Raw genomic sequence first — 20329 nt, forward strand, 5'->3', positions numbered from 1 at the left:
GAATGTGTACAAAGCTTTAACGCGTCTTATAAAAGTTACAAATTTGTCAACAGATGTCATATGAAATATTTACAGGTGCAGGCTATGAAACATATTTATTGTGGCTCTTTTTCTCCCTTACAGTTTATTTTAGTGAATGTGAAAAGATAGCCTCGTGTGGGTGCTAGAGCTTCTCTGTGTAGGACAGACACAGTAGTGCCTAAGAGGTTTTTTTGTTTTGTTTTTCCCCCTTACCCATTGAGTGGCCCCCTGAAAAAGAAAGCAGGAGTGGTGATTGAACAGCCAACTGGCAATTTCCATGAAATCTTTAATCTCTTAAACAGTGAAGAACCATCCTCCCTGTACCTATTTCACATATAGCAAGCTATGAAAACCTTTAGTTGAAGGTGGGCAGCAATAAATTAACACATATACATTAGCAGACATCTGTTTTGGTCACTACATTCAGCACAGTACCTAAGACCAGCTCTTTGCAAAGTAACTGCTCTAAAGGTATGTAACTGTGTGTAGACTAGCAATCTTGCCAAGTAGAAGTTAGCAGTAATTCACCCCACATTTATGGTGGTGGGTTGTTGTTGTTTTGTAAGTTACAGAATGGTAAGATCTAGTGTTTTACTCTTCCTTTAAAGGGCTTTTTTACTTCTGTCTACCCCAAGACATGTGTTAACATCTTGGATGATGTAACCTCTTGGTACTCTGTCCAAGTGCTTGTGTGAGACTTGCTATCGTGAGACCTGGTAAGAAAATCAAATATAGAGGCACATTGTTCCTTAAAAGTACTGTAAAGTCAGAGCATTTAAACTGACAAGCCTGAATTGACTGTGCCTGGCTCAGGATTGCTATCTGAATTCAGAGCCTTTCATTTCACGATTAGCATTTCACTCTACCTTCATAACGATTATCTACACTAGCAAATTACAGTGTATTACTAGAACACAAGTCTTGTGTACTCTTATTTGAAATGAACAGTCTTTGTGTCATTCTTGAACTAAGGCTTACACTTTCTGGAGGGTGGGAAAAGCATAAGCAGCAGTTTAAAAATTAGGATGCTGAATACGTGTCATTGGTTTATGCTGAGTGCTCTTGTGATCTCAGATGGGGAATTTGAACACCTTGATTCATCCATCATATGAAATATAGTCTGAAAATTGATACCAAGTGCATGTATATATTATATGGATAAATAAACATGGGAGGGCGAGAGGGAGAATGTTCTTCCTTGAACCATCCCATCCTATCGGAGCTTAATTATGACATCCTGAAATTCTATAACCACCATTTATTGCAAACCAGATTACTTAAATAACAATCTGAAAGTGTAGCAATAAAAGCATAAGATAGCACTCAGATTTTTACACATCAATCATACAGTTATGAAAGTGCTTTACAGGTGGGGGTGAGAACTAACTATAAATGTGGGGGGATTTAAGTTAGAGCTGTCATATCTGTTTTTATCTCTGACTCAGTAGCAAGAGCTGCTTCTGCTCCCTAATGGCTCTGTTCCCAGGGCCGGTGCAAGGAAGTTTCGTGCCCTAGGCGAAACTTCCACCTTGCACCCCCCAGCCCTGTGTCAGCTCCCCACCCTGAGGCACCCCCCCCCAGCAGCAGTTTCCTCCCCTGCCCTGAGGCGCTCTTCCCTCCCCCCCCCACGGTCCAGGGAGCTGTGCAACAGCTCCCCTCCTTGCCCTGAGGCAGCTCCCCACCCCCAGGCTCGGGATCCATGTGGCAGCTCTGACCCAGGGGTTCCCCTGGGCTGCCGGCGGCGCGCTGACCTGGGGACCCCTGGGCTGCCGGGGACACCTCAGACTCTCAGCGCAGCGGCCACTGTTTAAAAAAAAAAATTGGGGGTGCTGCTTTTTGGCATCCCCCAAATCTTGGTGCCCTAGGCAACTGCCTAGTTGGCCTAAATGATAGCACCGGCCCTGTCTGTTCCAGCAATATTTTGGCAGAAGCAGAGTCCCAAAACAAATCATGCCCTCTCCCTCCATTTTGCACACTGTATTTTTCTATAGCATGTGACTACATTATTAAACATTTTTATCAATGGAATTAAGTTCATGTATTTTTAGCTAGAGTTACAGGATAAATTTCCAGGAAAAAAATATTGACCCTCATAGTTCTTCGTTTGCTGAGTGATCAGCATTCTACACTGACTCTGTCTAGAAATCCAAAAGATATTGCTAATTGTCATTTACTGTCCTCTACCATTTTAAGATTTAAAACCCACTCTGTGAAGAACTAACTATTTTCCAAATCCATTTTAAGGACCTTCATTATCCTTTCACAACATGCAAATGAAAAACAGAGTATTTATCTATACATTTGGGACCAGAACTGTAACTTTTAGCAACAATTTAAACTCTTAGATTTAACTCAGCCATTACCCATTGTCTGTCTATTAGGAATTTAGTTGAGCCCTATAACAATTTGGATTGGGTCCTTAATGTGTATATCCAGGCATATTAAAACCGAGTTTCTGGTCTCCAGCTTCTTCTAAATGCATGTCAATTACTTTAACCTTTGGGCTGTTAATGTGACCTAATTCAGCCTGACATTGCTATCAACCTATTACCCTCTTCTTTTTTTATTTTTAAGATCCTCCTGCAGTTTTTCTTGCACAATGCCTTGACTTCCTCTACTCTAACCTTGATCTGCTCCATTCCACTGAAACAGCCCTCACTAAGTGCTTGTCTACCCAAAGCCCAACTTTTTGCTGTACATCAGATAACACACCGCACAGAAGCCTCAGTAATAGTGTGCACAAGGGCTGGTGTGTCCTCTGTAAGTGCATGTAGTGTACACAAAGCAGTGGTGTGCTGTGGACTGAGGGCATAGCATTCTTAGAGGATATCCCATCGGCCTTTGCTGTTGTGTGTGCATTATGGGATGCCAGGCTGAAAATCACATTTTTTTAAATTCCATGATTCAGCTGTCTTCATCCTATACCTCCTTTATGGTTGGGCTAGGGCCATTTTTGAATTGCTGTTGGCCAGCATGGAGCCAAGTGCTCCATGACACTGTGCTGTCAGCTGCAAATATATAGAGGCTGCCTGGCCTGTATTTCAGCATGTAAAGCCAGATTAGTTTGACTTTGGACTTCACCATCTGCACCACCGAGCAGATGATATGGTGGCAGCAGCAGCAGCTCCTCCAGTATCAGGAGGGTCTTCAATGGCAGTGGAACTGGGATGTGGATGAGGAAGAAGAAGAAGATCGCAAGCAATTGATAGTAGAGGACCAGTTCCGGAAGCATCTTCGGAGCATGCAGTGCCATTTCTGGGCTTGGAAAACCAGCGTGGATTGGTGGGAAAAGATCGTTCTGCAGACCTGGGATGACTACCTGCAGTGAGAAAATTTCAGGATAGAGAAGGGAACTCTTTTGGAAATCTGTGCTGAACTAACCTGGGAGCTGTAGAAGCAGTATACTGACATGCGATGCCCCATACTCATGAACAAGCTGATTACAACTGCCATCCAGAAGCTGGACACTCCTGAATGCAGTTGATCTGTAGTGAACCAATTTGGTGTGGTGAAATCAGCTTTGGGACCATTGTCATGCAGGTGTGAGATGCCATAGAAAAGGTACTGTTGCACTGGGTTAGAACATAAGAATGACCATACTGGGTCAGACCAATGGTTCATCTAGCCAAGTATCCTGTCTTCTGAGAGTGGCAAATGCCAGTTGCTTAAGAGGAAATGAACAGAAGAGGCAATCCATCCCATCGTCCATCCCATCATCCACAGGCTAGGGACACCCAGCGCATGGGGTTACAACCCTAACCATCTTGATGTATAGCCATTGATATACCTATCCTCCATGAACTTATCTAGTTCATTTTTGAACCCTGTTATAGTTTTGGCCTTCACAACATACCCTGGCAATGAGTTCCACAAGTTAACTGTGCATTGTGTGAAGATGTACTTCCTTTTGTTTTAAACCTGGGTGACTTCTGGTTCTTATGTGAAGGGGTAAATAACACTTCCTTATTCACTTTCTCCACACCCGTCATAATTTTAAAGTTACAAAGTTTGGTGATGCTCAGGAGGTTATTGATGGCTTTGCACACAGGGGATTTCCAAACTTTATTGAAGCAATTGATGGGACCCATGCATACTATTTTCCCCTCCCCCCACCATTAGGGCTTAGAATTCATAAACAAGCAGACTTATTTCTCCATGGTGCTCCAAAGGCTTGTTGACCACCATGGCAGGTTTATGGACATAAATTCTGCATGGTCTGGAAGATTCCACAATGCTAGGATCTTTCAAAACTCAGCTCTATTTAAATTAATGGAGAAAGGACTGTTTATTCCTGGAAACACTGTGGTCATTACTCCTGGGGGACCCAGCTTACCACTCCGTTTCCCTGACTAATGAAGCTATTCACAGGCCTCTTGAACAGAAGGAAGGACCAGTTTAACTACAACCTTAATTAGCAGGATGAGTGGGCAGTGCATTTGGCTATTTGAAAAGTAGATGGCACTCTATGGAGTAGGATGGACACAGCAGGAAAAAAATGCCAAAGATTATAGCAGCATGTTGTATTTTCCACAATATTTGTAAGAGTAAGGAGGAAAGCCTTGGGCGTGAGCTGAAGTGCAAAGATTTGCTCAGCGGTTTGAGCAATCACCATCCAATACAAAATGCAAACAGCTGAGGGAATATTGTCAGTGATGCCTAGTCTTATTTTGAGTTTCAGGCCTGAAATTGTGCAGTTGGACATCCAGCTGTTAACCCATATAGGTATGGGGTAAGGTGGAAGTATTTTGTGTAGTTCAGTGTTGTTTATGGTGGGTAGAAGTACAATGTTGTGGCAATTCCTATTGTACCTTGTGTCTTTGCCAACATGTTTGTAAAACCTTATGAATTAATGCAAACTATTATTTTAGGTGTAAAAATAACTGACTCCTTCTAAATGAATTTTTAAAAATTATTATTAAACAACCTATTACGTAACAAACAAATTAAATACAAAGTAATGCATATTGGAAAACCTTATCCCAACTATATGTATAAAATGATGGGGTCTAAATTAGCTGTTACCACTCAATAAAGAGATCTTAGAGTCATGGATAGTTCTCTGAAAACATCCACTCAATGTGAAGCAGCAGTCAAAAAAGCGAACAGAATGTTGGGAATTATTAAGAAAGGTAATAAGACAGAAAATATCATATTGCCTCTATATAAATCCATGGTACTCCCACATCTTGAATACTGCATCCAGATCTGGTCACCCATCTCAAAAAAAATATTGGAATTCGAAAAGGTTCCGAAAAGGGCAACAAAAATTATTAGGGGTTGTGGAATGGCTTCTATATGAGGAGCTATTAATAAGATTGGGACTTTTCAGCTTGGAAAAAAGACAGTTGCGGAGATAAAGGAAGAGGAAGGCAAGCATCAGGACCCAAGTGGGCCCTGGGTGATCACTACTTCCCACTGCCCAACACAGATGTAATGAGATTGAGTAGTGCCCGTATAAGAAAAATTAAAACTATTGATTATTCCTCAAAAAAGGTTTTTAATGACTTTCGACTATAAAAGCAAGACAGACAAAATAAGAAAAGCAAGAACAAAGACCAGCACTGAATAAGGATTAATATAAATGGCAAGTTATACTGAAGACAAGCACAAGTACATGTAAAGTTATTATTCATTAGCTATTTACTACTATCCTTAACACTATAGTATCGATAAAACTTGAGATCAATTCTGCCCGAGCAACCAGACTTCTTTACTCCATAATCTTACCCTGCATTCCCCTGAGAATGCATTACCCTTCAGTCGGCTGTTTTCCGCACTGGCCAGGTACAGACAGTCGTGAAGTGGACGGCCCTTCGGTTCAGGGGGTGTGGGTCAGGTTTCCCTTATGACCAAAACACACACACACTCCCGTGCCTTTGTACTTTTTATCTGATCTGTCCACCATGTCTTAAAACAGACCGACCAATTAGGGTCAGCCAAATCTTTATTGTGGTTAGCGTTGTTGCCTTGTCTATATAATTTATGCTTACTTATCTCCTTGTGTTGCTTTGACCGTATACTTACTTATTTTCTTGTAGCCAGTTATTTTAATTGTGAGTTAGACAAGCTGTGCCCGGGGGCACAATTTATCTCCTTTTATAGAAGTTAGAACGTGTTATATGGTTGCAGTGCGTTTTGACCACAATTCTTAGCTTACCTCTGCAAAGCACGCCCTTTTTACCTTTGCAAAGCGGAAGTTAGAGGCCTAACACTGACAATACCTTTGTTCATTTTAAGCTTGGCAATACTTTTGCTCAGAGATTAATCACAACAACTAAGGGGGGATATGATAGAGATCTATAAAATCAAGACTGCTGCAAAGAAAGTAAATAAAGAAGTGTTTACTCCTTCTCATAACACAAGAACTAAGGGGTCACCAAATGAAATTAATAGGCAGCAGGTTTAAAACAAACAAAAGGATGTATTTTTTCACACAATGGATAGTCAACCTGTGAATGCCTTGCCAGAGGATGTTGTGAAGGCCAAGACTAGAACAGGGTTCAAAAAGGAACTAGATAAGTTCATGGAGGATAGGTCCATCAATGGCTACAAGACAGGATGGGCAGGAATGGTGTCCCTAGCCTCTGTTTCCCAGAAGCTGGGAATGGGTGACGGGATGGATCACTTGATTCCCTGTTCTGTTCATTCCCTCTGGAGCACCTAGCATTGGTCACAGTTGAAAGACAGGATACTGGGCTAGATGGACCTTTGGTCTGACCCAGTATGGCCGTTCTTATGTTCTTCCACTGAAATGATAAACTAAAAAAAAAAAAAACCTTGTCTAATTACAAAGAACACTTTCATAAAACCAACAGTGGAAAAAAAAAAACAGTAAAGTATAACAATGACGTGCAGGGCACAATGCAAGTGGGGTGTTGGGCTTAAAGTCACAGGCAAGTATACATCTTGGCTCTTACTCTTCTGTTTTGTGGGACTTCTGACATGGAAGTCAGAATTTACATTTTAGAATGATAGAGGGATCAAAAGACTGCTGGGGTCCCAAGTGCCATAGTTCTTGGTGTCCTGGGCTGGGAGGGTAATGTCCTCTGGGAGCAGTGGTTCAAGAGTAGGGAGGAAGGGGATGTTTGTTTACAGTAGTCTGTGCTGTCCAGGAGCTGCATAACATAGCTGGATGCTGGTCTGCAGTACAGTGGAGTCGCATCATAGGCGATTTAACTTATGTGATTTTAACTACACGCAATAGGCAAAATAAAAGAGAAAAATAACAATTTAAATACTGTACCTGTAGCGTGGGCAATTCCGCCCGCCATTCCACTCAATGAGTGTTTGACTATACATGATTTTCACTTTACGCACTGACTTCAGAAGCTAACCCCCACGTAAGATGCGACTCCCCAGTACTGCATTGCTGGTAACATGCACTGCAACAGGGCCTTTTGGCTTTGCATTGCCTCTGCGTCTCCTTGTCTTTCTCCATACTGTCTTTGGCCATGGCAATGTTTTCTCTAGCACCTGCCATGCTATCCTTTGCCACTGCAATGATCTCCCTGGAAAGCTCCTGATCAGTTTCCCTCCCTGTCTTCAGTTATTGCTTCCACCTCTCCACTTTTTTTTTTTCTTTTTTTGACTCTAACGATGTCTGCAAACATTTAATCACAAGTTTTCCCATTTTCTCCCTCTCACATTTGTCAGCTGCTCAGCCTTACTCCGCATTATATGGCCAGTGCAGTGCCATAGCTATGGGGTTATTTAAAAAAAAAAAAAAAGGCAAGCAGTTGTTCTTTGTTTATATTCTAGGAAGGCTGTGATAAGCATTCTTTTTTCATGCCTTTCTGGTTTTTCCATTCTGAGATTCCTCCCAGATTTGGGGGAATCTCAGGGACAGTAAGTGATGTGTGCACTGGGATTTTTGTCTGTGGGGTTTGCCATTGCGACTTGGAAGCTGGGGTGGGAATTATCTTCATGATCTGGGGATGGCATTGGGAATTATGTTCCCAGTCTGGCTTGGCTTTGCCTTGGAGGTGCTTATATGGTATAGGAGGGGTTATCAGGTGAATCTGGGGGTGAGCTTAATCGTAATCTCTACATCTCCTGTAGGCTGTCCTGACTCTGGATGATGATACATTGAGATGTGTGACTAGCTGTCTGTGACTGGCCGTATTCAAAAAGGGCATACCAGCAAGATACACTGTGAAATGATTCACCAAGATGGTTGATCCTCTTCCCAACCCCCTCGCCCTCCCTCACCACCAGAAGTGGAAAGGAGTCATGAACTATACTGGAGAGAAAGGCTGTGCGACTATTCCTCATAATCTCCTAATAAAAAACAAGCAATTTCTTAGCCTTAAATTTTGCTTTATCTCCCCCGCAGACATGTTGAAAGTGCAGAGAAAAATAGATAGGGTCCTGCAATGATTACTTGAAGCGTTCACTGATACCAGTCTGTAAGCACGCATGTTACAGAGCATTTACAGAAGAGCTGTACTTTTTGAGGCTTTGCAGGCATGCAATGTCCATGTCTACTCATGTAAAATGAGAACACCAACCAAACTTATTTTCCTGTAACCACTTTCTGAATAAACTTTACATTTCACACAAAAATAATGTTTTCCTTATTCGAAGCTCTTATGGGAGCAGGTGGGGTAGAGACTGCAGTTGTGTCATCTTGCTGACCGCCACCTTGCGGTGGTGAACGTATTTTATTTTTGGTTGTGTATGGTTTTGGGGGAGGGGGACTCATCCACCAGGCACAACAGCTGAGGGAATGGGGGAGGAAATAGATACATGTGCACATGCCTTTCTCAGCATGGGTCTGAGAATAGTTGGTAGTTGGGGCTTTAGCATGAGACGAAACCAGTTGTCCAGCTGGAGCAGCCATCACTTTGGAAAGGGGTACCAGTGGGGGAGGAGGAGGAGAGGTGGGAGAAGGGACAGCATGGGCCAGCATGGGAAGGAGGAAGGGAGGGACATTGGGCTTAGAAAGGCTTTGAGCTGGCATTCACCTGCAATGGCTGCAGCCATGGGGCACCCGGAACAGAAGCTAGCATGACAGTATAGCATAATAATAATATTAATTAATAAAACTTAAATAGTAAAATCGTTAAAAAAATTAAAATGTACATGTCAAGGTTCCCTCCATAGGATCAGCCTCCTCCGTCCTGGTTTGGGTTGCTTGCTGGGAATCAAAGTTGGTTGCTGCAGGGCAGGAATCAGTCTTCAGCCTGGCTAGCAGCAGGGTCCTGAGTCCCAACAGATCAGGGTTTCCAGGGAGATCTCTTCACTGGCCTCCTTGTGCTCATGAATCTTGCTGGTCATCCTTGAGGAGGAGGGGTGTGTGGAGTGAGATTGCAGCCAGCAGCTTTCACATGCTGCCTGGGGTAGGTGGTCCTGTACTTTGATAAAATCCTGTCCAGCTCCTCAAAAAATTGACAGGTTACATGTCCCCTGCTAGATGTTTTCCTGCTGTCCCTCATTTTAATATAGGTGCTTCTGAGCAATTTTCTTTTTTATCCAGCACCATTTGGCATCTCAGTCATGGCCTATCAATAACTACAAAAAGGTCTTTACTGTAGTGGCTGGCCACAAAGGCTTCCTGCCCCAACAATTCTCCCCAGAAGACAATGAGACCCAGAGTCTCGGTGAGGCTTCAAGCAGCTGCTCAAAGCATATTATAAGGCTTCTGAAGTATTGCAGGTATTGTGATTAAACAGGAATCCAGGAGCAAACAGACAAAATCTGACTACGCACCATCTTATAAATGGGGGAGAGGACAGCCGGGGATAATTTGGCTCCAGAGCAGGAGCAGAGGCACAGGTGAACCGACAAGTCAGTAACGGTCACCCGCAAAGCAGTGTAGGATAGCCAGTGGAAGACTGCCAAAGTAGTTCGCAGCAACATCGTGTGCACACAAACAGTTGCTTTGAAACAAAGGTTTGCACTTGAAACTGGACTCCAGAGTTTATGATAAATACAGAGTTAGTACACTACAATGAGTTAGGCTGTGTATATGAAAGCATTTTCAAAGTGGATTAATTTGAAAAGTTCCAATTAAACCAACCTTGTAGACAAGCCCTATGTCACCATGACCGCTTCCTTTAAAAGTGTAAGGGTATATTTTCCATCATTCTCAATCTTTCATCTACTGTTGATATCAGCTACATACTTTTTGAGACTAGAGCTGGGCAAAATGTTTTTTAGAAACATTTTTTTCTACAAAAATTGGCTTTAAAATCCAAATGGAAATTTAAAACTTTAAAATTCTCCAAGTTTGTGGATGAAATACCAGAAAATCAAAAAAGTTTTCTTGAAAAATGTTGGCTTTCCTGTTTCAAAAAATCTGAAAGAGTTACTGAAAATTTTTCAAATACTAGATATTTTGGGGGAGAAAGATTCAATTTTCTACTGAAAAACTGGAATAAATTGTGCAAAATTTGGCATTTTTTTGGCCAGCTCACCTTGACACCACTTGGGCTTCTCGGTCTCTGTCCTTTCCTGAGTCATCATCTGCCTTGCTATCTGATCCCTTGGCATTATATTCATTATTTCCTCCCCTCTTTTGGTACTCCCCAGGGCTTTTCCCTTGTTGTCCACTTTCCCACTGATGACATCATCTGCTCCTCTAAACTTCCAATACCTTTATACTGATACTTTTCTCCTCTGACCTCTCCCACTTAGTCCATGTTCACGGTTTCTTATCTCTCTCTGATAGCTTCCCATAAATATGGTGCCATTTTCTTTCCCACTAAACATAGCAAAAACAACTCAGCATTTCCCCGCTCCCCCCACTACAGCTTCCACCATTGCTATCCTGCAGAGGAGCTGCATCAATGGTAGACCAAAGTTGAAGAACTGCTAAAAATTCTCACAATTCTCAATGACTATGTCTTTTAAATTTTTTCTTTACAGCTATACATGTTATTGGTAATAAACACTATTGAGAGTTCTGCTTCTGTTGGCATCTTCTCTTTGAAATTAACTGTAATCCCAAAAGCTTTTATTTTGGTAGTTGTAATGTTCTGTTAAAAACTCAGCTCTGAATCCATAAGGACATTATCGTCAAATGGAGCTTCTTAAATACATTACAGCAAATAAGATAAAATATTTTTTGCCCAAGTTACCAAAGTTACCATATTAACCAATGGCGACCTCACAAAGGAAGAGACATCAAGGACAGGAAAGGATCCACAACATTTACTGAACTTAACATATGGAAGTCAATGATATTCAGCATCAGAACAAAACTGAGGATTTTCAGCTCAGAGATAGCTGTATGTTAGCACTGAGACTATGAGAGCTGAGATCTACCAAAACATTTAGAGAGAAAACCAGACACCTTCAAAAATAAGTGCCTACAAAAGATTCTATGCATTGGTTGGAAAACCTTCATCACCAACAAAGAGATCCAAGAAATAACCAACCAGCAGCTCATTTCCACCAGAATCAGAAGGAAGCACTGGGGCATGTGTTTTGGATGCCAACACTGTAGTGTTAGAATCAGCTACCCATCAGAATTACCTATCTCGCTGTTACAGAGCATGTTCAAGCAATCTGAAGTCCCAACAGTGTCAGGTTTAGATCATGTTTTGCAACCAGAGAAAGGTTGCAGCCAGGGTGGAGAAGATAATGCATTACAATTAATTCACCCAGTTTAGCTACGCACATCGAACCCAAAACACTATCAATCACTGGAGCCTTGTCCAGAAAATGTTTAACCCACACCCCACACATGTAACCCATATGCTTATATTGCAATTGTGTTTTGTTTTTTTCATAAGTCCAAAGAGACAGAAGAATTGGGAAGGAGAAATTGATTTCAGTTAGGATACTATGGCCCAGATCTTCAAAGGTCTTTAGGCTCCTAGCTTCCATGGAAGTTCGGGGGGGCGGGGGGATTTAGGGGTAGCTAAAGTTAACCTGGGGGGGGGGGGGGGGGAATCAGTTCATTCTAACGGAGGAATATCCCATCCCTCAGAATAAGCTACTTTAGGAGAAAGTTGGGAGTAGCTACTTAGGGAAGCAAAAACTGATTTGCCGAGTCCAGCCAGCAATTTATTATTTAAAGGTGAGTTTTGCCAGAGGGAAAACACATAGAAATTGCTCTTCCTGCAGCAAACAGCGTGGTTCTAAACCGCAGTAACTTTCCCCAGTTGTCATTTGCCCGACAAACAGCAAAGCACCGTGTGCTACTCACCTCCCTCCACGGCAGCCAGCTCTCGATGGCCCCGACACCTCAGTACTCCACACCCCGCGCGCGCCTCCTACCGCCCCCGCGCCGGGACCCGCCGCCGGACAAGGAAAGCCCTCCCTCGCCCTGCCCGGGTTGGCTGTCTGGGCTGAGCGCCTCCAGCCCCTCCCGCGGGCTGGCCGGGAATGTCAGCGCGGTGACCCCTCGACCGCCGCCGGACTCTGACCTTGCACCGGGGAAGGCACCATGGCTTCCAGGCTGCTGCTCCGCGTCCTCCAGCGCGCCCTGCCCGGCAGCGGGCGGGCCGCAGCCCCCGCCAGAGCCATGAGCGCCAGGGGTGCGTACAGCCCGGGGGGCGTACGGGGCAGGCAGGACAGGTGCATAGGGCTGAGAGGAGGCGGGGGCTTAGGTGCATGGGGCGTGTGAGGGCTGGTAGGGGTGTGTAGGGGGTGGAGGGTAGGTGCATGGGGCGTGTAAGGGCTGGTAGGGGGTGTGTAGGGGGAGGAGGGTAGGTGCATGGGGGGTGTGAGGGCTGGTAGGGGGGGTGTAGGGGGAGGAGGGTAGGTGTATGGGGCGTGTGAGGGCTGGTAGGGGTGCGTAGGGGACGGAGGGTAGGTGCATGGGGCGTGGGAGGGCTGGTAGGGGGTGTGTAGGGGGAGGAGGGTAGGTGCATGGGGCGTGGGAGGGCTGGTAGGGGTGTGTAGGGGTGGAGGGTAGGTGCATGGGGCGTGTGAGGGCTGGTAGGTGTGTGTAGGGGACGGAGGGTAGGTGCATGGGGCGTGTGAGGGCTGGTAGGGGTGCGTAGGGTAGGTGTATGGGGTATGTGAGGGCTGGTAGGGGTGTGTAGGGGGTAGAGGGTAGGTGCATGGGGTGTGTGAGGGCTGGTAGGGGTGCGTAGGGACAGGCAGAATAAGTACCTAGGGCACGTAAGGGCTGGTAGGGTGGGCAACATAGGGGCGTGCGAGGGCTGGTAGTGGCCAGGCGGAAGGGGGAGTGAGTGAGTGCGGGTGATCAAGCGATGAGAAGCTGGGGGCAAGGGATAAGGTGTCAGCCCCTTAGGGGTGTGTAGAGGATGAACAATCCTGGCAAAAGAGAAATTCCACCACCACAGTTCTAGCCAGTTAGTTGGGGTGTTGAATCTATGTTGGTACTAAAATAAATCTTTTCATCCAGTGCTTTAGGAATGTGGCTTTATGTTTATTGCCATTCAGCCAAGCCAAGGGGGCCCGAAAGCCCTTCATACACACAAGTGGCATTAAGCTCTATTCCTTGTGTCTGGAGTGCCTCAGTGGCCGAGTGAGAGCTCATTGTGCTGCCATCAGAGGATAAGGGTTCAAATACAGTTACTGATTTATAAATTGTCACACAGATGATTTAAGCTGGAAAATGGGCTAAAACTATAAAGCAAACAAATCAAAACAAAAATCAACAGACGTGCTCTCTAGGGACATGTCTTCATTTGGGATTTCGCACTGGTGTAGTTGGGGCAAAAATCTATTCACATGGGATTTTCACAGGGGGATATTGGGAGGAATCTAAAGGTTTGAAGTTTTACAAATGACAGAGGGAGAAGTGTTTTAGTGGTTAATTTGTAACTGTGTTGTTTTCAATTTTTGTAAAAGAACAATACTTCAGTATAGGAGGATAGTTCATTAGCTGATGGTGTGGAGCAAATATGTATAAATTTGTGGATGACACCAAACTGGGAGGGATTGCAAGCACTTTGGAAAACAGTATTAGATTTCAAAATGATCTTGATATATTGGAAAACTGGTCTGAAATTAATATGATGAAATTCAATACAGGCAAGTGCAGCATACTGATCTTAGGAAGAAAAAAATCAAATGCACAAATACAAAATGGGGAATAATTGGATCAGCAGCAGTACTGCAGAAAAGGATCTGGGGGGTTATAATGGATTACAAATTGAACACGAGTTAACAATACAATACTTTCGTGAAAAGGGCAAATGTCATTCTGGGCTGCATTGACAGGTGTGTTATACGTAAAACACAGTTGGTAATTGTTCTACTGTACTCAGCACTGGTGAGAGACCTCAGCTGGATTACTCTGTATAGTTTTGGGTGCCACCCTTTACAAAAGATGTGGACAAATTGGAGTGTCCAGAGGAAAGCAACAAAAATTATTAGAGGTTTACAAAACATGACCTATGAAGTATAGTTGAAAGAATGGTGCATGTTTAATCTAAAGAGAAGGCTGAAGAAGGAAATAACTCTTTATAACAGCCCTTGATGTATTTGAAGACGACAATGATCAATTGTTCTCCATGTTCACAACAGCTTAATTTGCAGCAAACAAGATTTAGATATTCGGAAAAACTTTCTAACTATAAGGCTTGTTAAGCACTAGAACAGGGAGGTTTTTAAGAAGATGTTAGACAAGCATCTGTCAGTAGGTATACTTAATCCTGCCTCTGCCTGGGGAGATGAATCTTGAAGTCACTTGCAGCCCTACATTTCTGTAATTCTATGATTGGCCTCTGTGACTGCGAACAAAAGGTGCCAGCTGTGGTGGTGGTTTCTATTAGGTGTGCAGTTGTCCACTAGGGACGGGACTGATGCTACCTTAAATGTTAACTTTTGGACACTATTAGCCAAGGCTGAAACTTACTTTTTCATTAGAACAGGTGACAAAAAATGAAAGTGTCTTAACTGGTCTCATCTGTGGAAGCCGTCATTGTGAGGGGATTCTATATGGCAAGGGCTGTAGCCTGTACTGCCCTAATTTGATAGCTTTGAACTATCCCTTTGTTATACCAGAAGAGGCCCCAGGCAATGTGAAAAGAACCACAGTCCAAAGTACAGTCAGATGGAGTGGCTGTAATCTAACATCTAATGTGGGGGCCAGATTATCTCAAATTCAACTCTGGCAGGGTTCTCATACCTTTCTCCAAAAGCATCTAGTACTGATCACTATTGGAGACAGGATTAGATGGACCTCTCTCTGATCCTTATGGTAATTCCTATGTAATGTCTTATTTCAATCAAAAATGCTTTGCAACTAAAAATTGAATGGACATTTATTTATGATGCTGTCCAGGACATGGGTTTAATGGTTTGCTTCAGTCATTAGCTGAATCTGAATTTTGGATAAATAAATAGGAATAAAACACAGAAGTATTCTATTCCTATTTAGGTGTTCCCAGTGATGAGGAACAGGCAACTGGACTTGAACGGAAAACTCTAGAGGCTATGAAAAAAGGACAGGTAAGTTTAATACTGAATAATTCATATTCAGACAAAATGGAAAGCATTACATTAGAGTTAAGGTTGTAAATATGTCAGTAACTTGAAGGAGGAAAATGCTGAATAGAATATTTTAATTAAAAACAAACCAAAGTCTATAAGGCAAGACTCACACCCTGTAAGTATGAAAAAAATTGGGAAATGCACAAATAAGGTCCCTTAAATCTTAACTTTGCATTCTTACCTCCTTACAGGAGGCTGTGAAGCATAATTAAATGTACATTTGCGATTCTTGTATGAAAAGTTCAATATAACTGCAAAGTACCATTTTCTATTGAGGAAGCAGATCTGGAGAGTCTAAAGCGCTGATTCTGCAGCTGGATCCACATAGGCCATCACACATCCACATGGAGGGCTTTATGTTGGTCAATGATCCACATGTGCAGCTCCAGTTGCAGGATTGGGACCTAAGTGAACTATCTGGCTGTGATGTGCTACATTGGATTAGGTATGAGACTAGGTGTTACACCTGTGTTTCAAACCTAGATTCATCACTGACTCTTTATGTGGCCTTGGACAATTCCCTTAACTCTCACTATGCCTGTTTTCTGGTCAGTAATATTTGCCTCTCACAGGGATGTTTGAGGCATCATCAATGTTTTAAAGCACTTACAGAACCTAGGATGAAGGTTGTTTTATAGAAAATAAGAATTTTATAAAGCTACCATGTGTGGCGGAGCAGCAAATAGAACTTAGAAGTTCCTTGCTCCTACCCCTCCATGCAATTCCCTGGACCACACTGCCTCTTCATATATTTCTTTTCCCTGCTAACTCCCTCCCCACACAAACATACTATTTCTGTAGAGATCTCCTTCTCTCCCCCAAGGCCTAACTGACTTAATTTTTCAGTGATCCTTAGAGTGCTTTAGGAAGTTGGCATCTGGCTAGTGGACATATTAAGGCTTGTAAAGAATCACAAACTGCTTTTAAGAACTGCACCTGTGCAGAGCACAGTGCAGGATTGGGCCCCTAAATAATGAGCCCACCCTTCGATCTATTTGAAGACAGACCAACAGAACAAGACACACCGAGTTTCTAGAGTAAGCTGGTTTTAATGTGTGATGAGCCAAAACACCCTCACAGAAGTAAAAATTACCAAACTGTTTACAAAAAGAGGAAGGAGAAAATCTCTTTTGGAAAAACTCTCTCAAATACTTTTTCATTTCTCTCAGGTTTCTCAGAATATTTCTATTTTAGCATAATATTGCTCATGAAAGTTCAGGCAGCTTGGCCTTTATTGGCTGATAGGAGGGGGAATCAAAATAATCATGTATTGGAGTACTGTGTTCAACCCTGACTAGGGAGAAACTAATGTGCCTTCATAAAAAGGCACTATAAATAGCATTTAACACCACAGTGCTTTAAGCAGTTAGTATGCTGTCATGAGTTCAGCATGTATTTTTAGTGGCACAAAAGCTGCCACTAATAGTTGATACTCTAAACTGATTCTTGCAAGTGAACTGACACCCTGTACAATAACTTCAACATATTAACTCTTTACCACTTGACAAATCAGTATCTAACACAGTAAGGTTTGACATTCCTCATCGTCCCTTCTATTAGTTTTATGTACCTGTATGCTGGTATTCTAAAGATAATCTGTGTTCGGATGATAGAACAGCAGCAATTTAATTACCTTATATATAAAATATAGCATGTATATAATAATGTGACACAATCTTTGATACTACTGGTTAATGTTCTTGGTCTAGTAACTGAGATTCAAGTTTTGTTCTTTTCTCAAGGATCCATATAGCATACTCAAACCCAAGGGATATGCAGGAACTAGAGAGGATCCTCATATTGTTCCGTCCATCAACAAGAAGAGGCTAGTAGGCTGTATCTGTATGTATCAAAAAAACTTTGTGTATGTTCTTTTAGGTCACATACTATCTAAAGTTATAAAACATGAACTGTTTTATAGTAGGTTTTTGTTTTAATACATTAATACTTCTAAAAGGTTCACTCTCAAAATTGATCCTCTTTTCTCTATGGGTATTCAGTCATATCTGCCTATTTTAGTGACAAAAATACATTTTCATTTTTTAATGCTTTTGCTAACATGGTAGAGTGAATATAGCTAAGAGGGAGTGAGCTGGCTTATTCCTTCATGTGTATCAAAGCAGTTCTGATTTCAGGATTGGTTAACACCTTTGCAACCACCTTGAAGGAAAGAGGGTTGTACAAGTACCACTGAGCACTCCATCTAAAAACAATAGGGGTTGTGTGTAAGTTAAGGCATAATTTGGACTGTAGAATTTATGTATCATTGCCTGGGAGAAATCATGTTGAGTTAGCAGTCTGGAGCATGTTAACTTACAAGTTGAGATATGACAACCTGCAAAGTCATTTTTAGTCATAACAGAGCACTTATTTGGGGCTAGTTATCCATTAGGAGAGTCAAAGCACTGGCATTAACAACTAGTGTGTTTCAGGCATTAAACTGATTTGAGGTTGGAAAACCAGTAAGTGAAGAGTCGCACTCACTGCAAATAATGTGGGGGCGGCAGTTGCAATATGACGCTAGCAAAGGAATTTCCATAGTTAAGGAAAGTTGCTCACTAGGCGTGGAACTTCATCACTACAGTGGTGCTGAAGACATCTACCAGTACCAGACACGAATCAGCAAGGGTGTAATTGTAATGATCAGCTTACAAAGTGGAAATTAGTATAACTAGTGTCTGAGGCATGACTGAATGAAAATCAAAGTACCCTATTGTATTTCCAGTTATGAAAATGGTCCCACTTTGAATAGGGGTTATAATCTCAAAAGATTATAGAAATCATGGTGGTCATGTTACTTTTACTGATTCCTTAAAAGCATATATTTTTCAGTAAGATAACAAAAGTATAATGGGGTACACCTGCACTATTTGAGTTCGCTGGTACCTGCCCAGTGCAAGATTAAGCATTTTAAGGTATATGCAAGTTTTCCCAAAAGCTAGCTTTTCCCCCCCGTGAGAATGATCAGTATGCACTTATTCAGCCACAAGTAAGCCTTCAAGTTCATCACTTGTTTCACCCCTCAAAAAATCCAACACATTGCACATTAAAATATAGACTAACAGTGATAGAAATTGCCATCAGAAAGGAATGATGAGACAGGGTTGCTCATTTTCTATGTTGATTCAATTACTGAACCCTTCACTGAAACTTTCTGTTAAGATGCCCACTAGGTTAAGAATTCTTGTCCACAGGACACTGTAGAATGCACATGTGACAGAAGACTTGAATAGGACAAATCAAAAGAGGCATGACCATTTAATTTTGCTTTTCCTTTCTCACACCAGGTGAGGAGGACAACTCTGCTGTCATTTGGTTCTGGTTGCATGCAGGAGAAAGCCAGCGTTGCCCATCATGTGGTGCTCACTACAAGCTTGTCCATCACGATGTCCCACATTGAAAATCTATGTTATTTAACTGAACCAAAGCGGATTTCACTGTGTCTAAACTGCACAATATGATGTGCACTTAAATCTGCATGCAAAATATTTACTACCTTCATATTTGGTTTCTATTGGATTTCATTAAAAACGCCAATCTTGTTGTTTTACCCTAGGTTAATTAAAACTAAATGCACAACACTGCAAAAATGTGTGTCATGGATTATCATCCTTCATAAAACTGAGGAGAGTTTAGGAAGAAGTGTTCTACTAGTACTGATTAATAAATGTGGGTTGGTTTTCTTTCTCCTATCTCTAATAAAATTCCTTAGTCTTATGACTAAAGCCCTACCAAATTCACAGCCATGAAAAACACATCATGGACTATGAAAAATCTGGTCTCCCTTGTGAAATCTGGTCTTTAGGGTACTTTTACCCTACGCTATATCTGGCATAGCACAGTATTGCCACCCTTACTTCTGTGCTGCTGGTGACAGTGGTGCTGCCTTCAAAAGGGGCACCCAGATAGCAGCTGCCACTGAGTGCATAGCTCTGAAGGCAGCAAAGTAAGGATGGCAATACCCCCCCCCCCCACACACACACACACACCACACAGCCTTGTTACCCCGTGTTGGGTCAGGACCCCCACTCTGAGAAATGCTGAGTCTTAAGGACTTTACGTGTTTATATTTTGTTGTTTCTAAATACATAGTTGTGGCTTGTTACAACACCATGAAAATTAACTTTTAAATATCTGAAACCTTGCAATTCAAGATTTTAAAAAGCTATGATCGTGAAATTTACAAAAATGGACTGTGAATTTGATAGGGCCCTACTTATGACCAAAACATTTTCATTGCTGTTGGTTTTTTAACTCTCAGATGGTGGGAGTATGCCTGCGAATAGTAGTATGTGAAGAAAGTTAGAGGTCACACCTGAGCTATAGGCATGTGCATGTATAATGTCATGGCTGCAATCATACACCACCAGGAGATTGTTATAGCCTTATTTACATTTTCCCTGTGTTGTGCTGAATTGTTTCAATACAACAGTCACAGCCAGGATGGTCTCAATATTCTAACTAGTCTTTTACTTAATGAAGTTACCTTCTGATTAAAGAAATATGCACGATATGTGCATCCATACATGAATATGTACATGAAGCAACAAACTTTCATTCAAGTATTTTATTTTATTTTAGCTTTGTTTTCACTGCATTTTAAAAATCTAAAAAATAAATAAATATTTGTTTCACAGATGAAAGTCACATATGTATCAATAAGACATAAGTATGTTGGAACTTAACCAGACCAGGAAAGTCAAATCTGAATACTTTCCATTAAGCACAGTCATCTCTGAGTACTTATATTAAAATTCAAAAGAAGTTCCAAAAAGGGTTAAAAGGGTATTTCAAATGCATTTTAGCTGGAAAAAGCGGAGCAAAAACTACACTTTCAACATTTAAAAATGAAATGTTTAAATTCCTGATAGCAACTGTCTTGCTCCTCATTTAT

At 42.1% G+C, this 20329-nt stretch overlaps 1 protein-coding gene and 1 long non-coding RNA gene across 2 annotated transcripts; one reads left to right on the forward strand and one right to left on the reverse strand.

Moving 5' to 3' along the window:
- Window positions 1-1700: 1700 nt before the first annotated feature.
- LOC117879923 lies at window positions 1701-12336 on the reverse strand. The gene is made up of 3 exons (XR_004646426.1): window positions 12173-12336; window positions 9103-9398; window positions 1701-3340 (listed from the first exon to the last, which is right to left on the reverse strand). It is a non-coding gene; the product is annotated as an uncharacterized LOC117879923 (long non-coding RNA).
- Window positions 12331-20071, forward strand: LOC117879922 (cytochrome c oxidase subunit 5B, mitochondrial-like). Its single transcript, XM_034775485.1, has 4 exons — window positions 12331-12503; window positions 15323-15393; window positions 17178-17277; window positions 18723-20071. The coding sequence occupies exons 1-4, from the start codon at window positions 12413-12415 to the stop codon at window positions 18833-18835; spliced, it is 375 nt and encodes a 124-aa protein (XP_034631376.1). The 5' UTR covers window positions 12331-12412; the 3' UTR covers window positions 18836-20071.
- The last annotated feature ends 258 nt before the right edge of the window (window positions 20072-20329 follow it).

Source organism: Trachemys scripta, chromosome 7 (assembly GCF_013100865.1).
Source record: "Trachemys scripta elegans isolate TJP31775 chromosome 7, CAS_Tse_1.0, whole genome shotgun sequence".
Classification (NCBI taxonomy): domain Eukaryota; kingdom Metazoa; phylum Chordata; order Testudines; family Emydidae; genus Trachemys; species Trachemys scripta.

Excerpts from the sequence above, each read along its gene's own strand:
- LOC117879922 (XM_034775485.1), top strand. The coding sequence starts at position 12,413 with ATGGCTTCCAGGCTGCTGCTCCGCGTCCTCCAGCGCGCCCTGCCCGGC. Across the intron at positions 12,504-15,322 it reads CAGAGCCATGAGCGCCAGGG|GTGTTCCCAGTGATGAGGAA; the intron begins GTGCGTACAGCC and ends ATTCCTATTTAG. Across the intron at positions 17,278-18,722 it reads GAGGCTAGTAGGCTGTATCT|GTGAGGAGGACAACTCTGCT; the intron begins GTATGTATCAAA and ends TTCTCACACCAG.